Source organism: Poeciliopsis prolifica, unplaced genomic scaffold (genome assembly GCF_027474105.1).
Source record: "Poeciliopsis prolifica strain line A6 unplaced genomic scaffold, Auburn_PproV2 SCAFFOLD009, whole genome shotgun sequence".
Classification (NCBI taxonomy): Eukaryota; Metazoa; Chordata; class Actinopteri; order Cyprinodontiformes; family Poeciliidae; genus Poeciliopsis; species Poeciliopsis prolifica.
This window is the reverse complement of record NW_026562384.1, coordinates 3495743-3503853: the sequence shown is the minus strand read 5'-3', so window position 1 is coordinate 3503853 and position 8111 is coordinate 3495743. Positions and strand designations below refer to the sequence as shown.

Below are 8111 nucleotides of genomic sequence, written 5' to 3'. Positions count from 1 at the left end.
TCTCTCTCTCTCTTTCTCTCTCTCTCTCTTTAAGCCTCCCTCTCTCTCCGTCGAGCTCGAACAGCGCTCGCGCGCAAACGCGCACGCGCAAAGGGCGATAGTGCTGTCAAGATGGCATCACTTCGAGGTTATGTTGTCTGACAATATTTCACCGTGGAGCTCTTTGTCTGAGCCAGACTCCATTTTTTTTTTTTGTCTTAAGCCCTTCGGCGCGTGTCAGAGAATACTCCGGCGTGCACGCGCGCGGATCGTGAATTAAACGTGTGGAGATATGCTGTGATTTTTTTTTAAGCCGTCTTTGTGCAGCAGTGCAGCTTGTGGAGGCAGCCACTTTTCATTAGACGGGCTTTGCAGGCCCCCTGCAGGCCTCTGCTGCGGGAATGTATGGAGGCCCAGAAGTGTCACAACTTAGTACATCCATAAATGACTGAAGTTAAAATCCATACATTGGACCGCTTCATTAGAACTACACAGACGTATTTTAAATAAAAATACATGCTCATTTTGTATGTCACTGTTTTTCTTAATTTTGCTTATTCAAAACCCAACAACTAAATGATTTGTCTAACAAAGATTTATCCTTGTGCATCAGTTTTAAATATGTATGAGATCAAATTTAAGACATTTAAAAATAAAAAGAGCAAGTAGTACATTATTGATTAACTGCAGTGATAATTATTGAAATTTTTGAATAATTTGCAAAACACAATTGAGTGCGAGTACAGCTCACTAGGTTTGTATTCAGCACATTCAATTAAACATACAGAAACATAAACATGAACATTGTCATGTATGATAGTGTGCAATTACATCAAATTTCCTATTTAATTATGTGAGAAGACTTGCTTATTATCAACAAAAAATGCAAAAGTTAATTTAATAAAAATGAAGCATAGCAAAGAGTTAGACACTCATGTTAATAAAGTATAACAGATAGTAAAATCAAAAAGCACAAATATATGCTAATATACAATAAGCATTAAAACACTAAAAAGACATTATAAAGGGCGCTTTTTGTCGTTCTCTCTTGTGGGAGGTGCCGAGAGGCATCATTTGGCCTGAATGGGATGAGAACAGAAAAGTTGGACTTCCAAGATATTTCAGTTTACTATTTTAATTTTGAGGGTCCTGAGCCCCTTGTCTTATGTTCTTACAGATATCGCCATGCGGAGCCAAAGCTGAACACAGAACAGTCGAGTTCGAAGCTGAAGAGACTCATTGGTCTGCATGACCAACACACACACTCACACCCAAATGACTCGCTCAGCGCTTCAGAGAGGTAAAAGAAAACCCTAGTTCTTTCTGCAAGAAACATTCAGTTTGACCCTGGAAAAGACGGTTTGGGTCCTTTATTCACCCCCGAGCAGGTCCAGAACGAGGAGCGCTCACTTCACCCTGCAGTGTATAAAACAACGTTAATTTCAAACTTCTCAGAAGTGTGAGCGCCTCTCCTAAATGTGTCCATGCACAATGTCTGGCACACTCTTAGGGCCTTTATGCTGCAAGGCAACAGCGCTGTCAGTGCTTCCACCAAGCAGCCCAGCTTGAAACCAGATACGATCTATTATGCCATCAAATTGACAAAATATATATATTAAAAAAAAGATTTTGCCTCATTTTGCCAAGCAAATCTGCCCGACGTAGTAAAACAGACGGATCCATGATGCTGGTTTCCGAGCGGTCAGACCAAAACATTTGAAAAAAAAGAAGAAAAAAAAATCAAACTTTGTACTTTTCAATGTCTAAATGTTTTCTATTTGACTCTCTATATATGACCAGTTTCAATAGAGCAGATTGTACTGGTTGGAAGTCAATTAGCATACGTCATCAGGTAGAGTGATGCTTCCTAGAGAGTCTTATAAACAGTCACCTGACTGAAACGTCTCGTAAAAGATTCATCATAAAGGTTAAAGTACAAAGACTCCAAAACTGACAACTGCAGTGCATTAACGGTAGATTTTCCAATTAACCCTTTTATATATTTATTACACGCGTTTATAAACGGTAAAACAAAGTTGTTGTTTTTTTTTTGTTTTGTTTTACTGTCTTTTTTTGTTTGTTTCACTTTAAGCCAGGTTTTGCTACAGTTGGTATGCTTAGCACAGTGATGACAAATACTGCAATTAAAACAATATAATGGAACACAAAAAAATCTGATGAAAAATCACATGGTATCTAACAAATTATTGACTATTAAAAAATTATAAGCATATTTGTATTTATATAATGGATGTGTTACAGTTTTATTGAAACAATCAATATAAATATTCACGTAAACAGTTTACTTAATTTTTTGGTTTGTGGAACCTAAAATATATTTGCGACAGCCTGACTATATATTTCACCACAATTTGTATGTTTAGCACAATCATGACAAATATAACAGTAAAGAAATCTGACAAAAAGTATACATTGTATAACTTACTGACACTATCAAATAATTATAAACACATTTGCATATTTCATGTACATATTAAAGTTTTATTTTAACAACCAGTATAAAAATATTCATTTGAAGTGTTTATTACATTTTTTTTTAGACTGTGGCACTTTTGGGTTTCCATATAGGGAGCCGAAAACAAATTTAGAATAACTGGACTATATATTCCATTCTAAGCAAATTGTTTTTACAGTTGGTATGTTTAGCACCATCATGACAAATATAACAATATAGAAACACAAAAGTCTGACATAAAAATAAACATTGTATCTTAAAAACTTACAGACACTATCAAATAATTATAAACACATTTGCACATTTAATGTACAAATGTGGTTGTTTTATTCAAACAACCGGCATATAAACATTAGCTGAAATCGATTAGTCAGTATTTGGATTGTGGCACTTTCGACCTTCCATAGAAGAAGCCTGTAACAAATTTAGGAAACCCAACAGAGAAGATGGAAAAAAAAAAAAAAAGAAAGAAATGTGTTGTAGAACAGCGGGCGCCATGTTGGACAGAAACACGGACGGGATTTATGGAGAAACGTCTCAGATCTCGCCCGCTCTCACGCTCTCCAGCGGGGGATGCACGGCTCTGAACACCGGGGCATGTGGCCTGCTTTCTGCCGTCAGGGCCTGACCGCCCGCCCGCCCGCCCGCCCGGCGCGCGCATGCGCGTGCGCGCGTGTGCGCAGCCGAGCGAGCGAGGCCTCCTCCGCCTCGCAGTCAATAAGCCGAACATGTCCTCGAAGGCAGAGAAAGCCTGGGAATGGCTTCCTCCCATCCTCTGCCGCGGAGCAGCAGCAGCAGCAGCCATCATCCGCGCAGACCTCGGAACATCGCCGGCTCCGAAATTCCAAGTGTTCTGCGGGCCCGAATGGCGCCACCTGATTGGCCGAGCGCCTATCAATCACGGCTTTAGCCGCACCCCTCCCCCCATTCAACCACTCGCCTCTCTGTTCCAGTGTGTTTACTACACTGCCGAGCATACGGGGAGACACTCGTCTTCACATGCACTGAACCCACTGAGAAAACCCGCTTTTAGTCGCATTTGTCAGGAAACCTCCACGAGATCAACATGCCCAAGAGAAAGGTACGTACTCTCGAGACGGTACAAATATTTGGAGGCGCGAGTCAGTCATTAATCCAATGCAAACGGCTGTGGAGACATCCCTCAGAGACATTACTTAATTATAACGCAACGTATGACCGCTCTCCGTCGCTGGGGATTTTTGCCTGCCTTCCCCATATAATGTACATTTTTTGTGTGGCGGAGTGGATATTTTCCCGCTCGAACGCGGCCTTTAAAGCGCGTGTGGAGTGCGCGAGCCGCTGTCCTTTGGGGGAGTCAGAAGTGCCTCTCGGTCTCCATGCAGTTAAAGCACAAGCAGCAGCCATGCTTTGCAGCTCTCTTCCACCTTCGTCGCCCGACCTACCGAGAGCAAAACGCTCCGCCTGCCGCCGCGGGCCCACCGAACCGCCGGGAAGTGGCGCCAGAAAATGCCCCGGAGCCCCCGCTCTGCGCTTTGACCGCGAAATCGGACATTCGCCGCGGCGTTTTGGCAAAATTATATATTTTCTCTCTTTGTTCGTAGTCCCGAATGGCTGCAGTGGCGCGCCTCTGCCGCCGGGTGGAGCCCGCGAGCGCCCCCCCGGCTGGTCCCTCCCCCCTCCTGAAAGGCTCCCGCGCCAGCGTTCAAATCCGAGCAGCACGCGCTGAATGAAGGAGCCGGAGGGGCAGCGAAGCGGGGGGCAAACGGGGCCCGGACCCTCCAGTGTGGCTCCGGGGAGCCGCGTGGCGCGGCGCCGGCTCTCTGCTCCCCGATCCGCCTGTGACGGCCGCATTTTAAGCCCGCAGTGCATTAAATCCGCCCGGATTTGGACTTCTTGTTTCAGTTTTCACGTGAAATTGAAAAGTTTTCCCAGGGGGCCTGCGGCGTATGGGACCGTGTGCCAGAACCCCAAGGAATCCGGCTGCTTGCAGCAATAAACCGAATATTGAGCCCAGTTGTGTTATCGATGACTTATTTCCTATTCTGAGTTGTTTTTGTTTTGTTCTCCAGGCACAGGGAACGGAAGGAGGAGACAAGGAGGAGGTGAGCGGCGCGGCGTCGTCCGGTTCTGATCCACTAAACCGGACACGCGCTCCGTGTTCGATCGAGACCAAATGTGCTTTACCACCACATGTGATCCAAACCTGATCCTGATCTTTTCTGTTTCAGCCCCAGAGGAGATCGGCTCGGTTATCGGCGGTAAGAGTCTCCCACTGATCGCACCGAGTTGACCTTAACGACCTTAACGACCACGCTGAACGTCCCACAATCCTCCAGGAGGCCTGAGTGTTTGTAACTTTGAGTAAATATCGCACGGCTCCTCTCAGGGAGTAAAACGAGGCGTCTGACTTTTTTTTCTTCTTTTTCTTTTTTGTAAACCGAAATCATGTCAATACGAAACAAATAAAAAGTGATGACATGCTGCTTTCACGTTGTGTGACTAAAAAGGACCGGCGAACAAAATAAACTTTAGCTGTAGGAACCAACTGATCAATTGGCTACAAATAAGTGAGATTGATAAAAATAAAAAGTTGAGGAGCGTGAGCTGTTATGTGTAATCATTTAAATCTTTCTGGGTTTTTTTTTTGTTTGATTCAAAACTGAAGAAGCTGCACGTTTCCCTGTTACTGGAGGAACAAACGGTCAGATTTAGTCACATTCAGGAAGTCAGCCTCGCGAGAAATTCAAAAACGATTATTATTAGCATCCTGATCGATGCGCCTCTAATTCATCAAACGCTTAGAGTTAAAAGTCTCATCAGTTGCCTTTAGGGAGTGAAAAAGAGATGTACTTCTAACGCTGGACAGTAAACATACAAACAAACCTTTAAACATTAAAGTGTCAGCAACTTTTAAATGCAAACCGGCAGCGTGAGGAACTGCTGCCCTAACTCCAAACCTACCCTAACCCCAAACCTACCCTAACCCCAAACCTACCCCAAACCCAAACCTACCCCAAACCCAAACCTACCCTAACCCCAAACCTACCCTAACCGCAAACCTACCCTAACTGCTCAAAACTCAGGAATCGTCTGTGAGGCGGTAAAAGCACAACATGGGTAGGAAACGATCTTTGAAAGCTTAAAAAAAGTTCAGTTACTTGCTTTATATGCATTTCAAAGTTGTTCAACATGAATTAGAGGAAGAGAAAAGAAGCATTCAGTCACGTTTTTGCTCTAAAACTTTTTTTTCTGGTCGTTAAACTTACAGCATTAAGAAAAGTTTGGCTTCAGAAACTCCAGAGAGAGAGGGGGAGGGAAAAGAAAGGAAATAAATAAAAGCTGTAAATGTTCAGAATAAAGCGTTGCCAAGAGTAACCGGGCGCTGTTTGCATCCCCAGAAACCAGCTCCTCCCAAGCCGGAGCCAAAGGTGAAGAAGGCGGCAAAGGTAAGGGGGCGGAGTCACCCCTTCAGAACCCTGCCTTTTCTCTTCCTCCCGGCTCAGGTCTTTTTGTTTGTATGTTGTTTTTTTTTAAATTTCTTGTTCTCTCTTTGGCAGAAAGAAAAGGTGGTGAACGACAAGAAGGAGGACAAGAAGACCAAGAAGGCGAAGGAGAACGCCGAGGCGGAGGCCAACGAGGAGAACCACTCTGAGAACGGAGAGGCCAAGACCAACGAGGTGAGGCGGCGCCCGCGTGGCGTAACGCCCCACCGAACCCGCCCAGCTGACGTTTGTCCTCTCTGAACCCCCCCACAGGTGGAGGCAGCCCCCGAGGAGGCCAAGGAGGAGGCCAAGTCCGAGTAGCACCACTGCCCCATCCCTATCCCTCCCCCCGACCCCCGACCCCTCCAGCTTCCTCCTCCTACTCTACATCCACCTCCCCTTCTTCTTCCCCCCCACCCCTTCCTCAAGTCTCTCACATGGTTTCCCCCCTCCGAGGCGTATTGTTAACAGAGGAATATTTTTATCAATGATTTTATAAGTATCCGTACAGATTTTTAGCACAAAAAAGCGAAGCTGATAATGGAGCGCCCTAGCAGATGTGCAGTGGTCATATCAAGTGTCTGCGGGCAAGGAATAAAGAAAAAAAACCACACTAAAATCTTTTTTAAATGGCATTTCATGATTGTTGAAGGCTTGTTTGGTGTAGAAAGCGTGTCCCTTTTTGCCGGATTGGCTAATGTCGTGAGTTGTGTATTACTGTGTTTATTTCCCCTCCGACCCCCCAAACTCTCTCTCTCTCTCTCTCTCTCTCACTGTCTCTCTCTCTCTCTCCCTCCTTCTCCTGCTCTGTCCCACAAATTAGACTACCCACACCCATCCGCCCGCTCGCCCCCCTCCCGACAGATCAGCCTTTGTTCATCTTTTATTAACGGTTCAGCCATGTTCATGTGGGTGATTCTGTTAGACCTCTAAATGTGCAGTGAGTTCCCTCTCTCTCTCTCTCTCCCCTTTCCCCCCTCCCACTTTTGTTTTATGATCTCGTTTCTTTTCTCTTTTATTCACTTAAACTGTGTTTTAAACAAACAGACGAAGAAAAACAAAAAAAAGGTGTGTTTAAGCGTGTTGTCCATAAGAAAGAGGAAGACGAACAAGTGAAACATTCCGGGAAAACAGCGATTGCCTCCGACCCCCCCGCCGCCTCCCGTCTCCTTAGACGACCCTGCGTGTTAAATAAGATTTAAAAAAGAAAAAAAACTTTGAAAAAACAAAACAAAAACAAAAAAACGTCAAAAAGACTACAGCTCCTGCTCCATCCGGGCTGTCGCGTCAGCTTTTCTAAACACTCGGTTTTTGGGTTCTTTTGTTGTTTTTCTTTCTTTCTTTCCTTCTCTCTCTCTCTTTTCCTTTGTTTCTGTTTGTTTTTATTGAATTTGGATTCCTTCTCTAACTAATGCAGGTGTCTGGTCCCTCTCTTATGTTCTGCAATTCTCTTAATAAAAACAAGTCCTGGAAATTTTCCTCGAATCATCGTCTCCAGTGTGCTTTTTAAAACAAAAGACAAACTGACATCTCTCGGTAAATCAAGCTTTTTTTCCTCATCATTATCATGCAGCTCAAAGTGTTCATTACGATGTCGAACTCCATAAGCGAGACGTAGTAGAAACCACTACTGCAGCGAGTTATTTTAACATGTTGGATCGTAGTTGTGGGAAGAAAGAAATCCTTAAAACGCCTTAAATTCATTAGGAAATGTGCAAGGTGGCCTTAAAAACCTGAGTGGAAGGTCTTAAGTTTTGTTGTGGCAGAGCAAAATTGAACTTTAGTCCTGCATGTTCCATGTGGTTCATTTTTCTCTGAGTTTTCTGCCTTCGTTGGGTTCTGTGACTCACGTCGGTCGAGGCTACCACTAACTAGCTGCTAACAAATCATCTAGCCAGCTAGCTTCATTGCATCTGTCATCGGCAGGTGTATAATATCGGCAGTCGGACTCGGCGCCGTTTGTCTTTGCCGCTGGCTCACATCTGTTGCCAACTTGGGTGATGCAACTTGCCTTACCGTGCAAAAAACACGCTTGGCAGGACTAGAAATCGTATGATTTCATCTTGTACGTTTCTGTCCTGATAAAGGCCTTAAATGTCACATCAGTCTTGATCAGGTCTTAAGAAGACTTAAATTGTAGCTGTTGAAACCTGACGGTACATCGACCATTTCCCTATGAAAGGCCGAACCCC

The 8111-nt window shown here is 44.4% G+C and overlaps 1 protein-coding gene across 1 annotated transcript; it reads left to right on the top strand.

The window, feature by feature from the left end:
* The first annotated feature begins 3385 nt into the window (after positions 1–3385).
* On the top strand, positions 3386–7404 carry LOC129362447 (non-histone chromosomal protein HMG-14A-like). The gene is made up of 6 exons (XM_055033965.1): positions 3386–3536; positions 4507–4539; positions 4666–4695; positions 5836–5883; positions 5995–6114; positions 6193–7404. The coding sequence occupies exons 1-6, from the start codon at positions 3522–3524 to the stop codon at positions 6238–6240; spliced, it is 294 nt and encodes a 97-aa protein (XP_054889940.1). The 5' UTR covers positions 3386–3521; the 3' UTR covers positions 6241–7404.
* The last annotated feature ends 707 nt before the right edge of the window (positions 7405–8111 follow it).

Coding starts and splice junctions, on each gene's coding strand:
- LOC129362447 (XM_055033965.1), top strand. Junction 4,696..5,835: donor GATCGGCTCGGTTATCGGCG/GTAAGAGTCTCC, acceptor TTGCATCCCCAG/AAACCAGCTCCTCCCAAGCC. Junction 5,884..5,994: donor AGGTGAAGAAGGCGGCAAAG/GTAAGGGGGCGG, acceptor TCTCTTTGGCAG/AAAGAAAAGGTGGTGAACGA.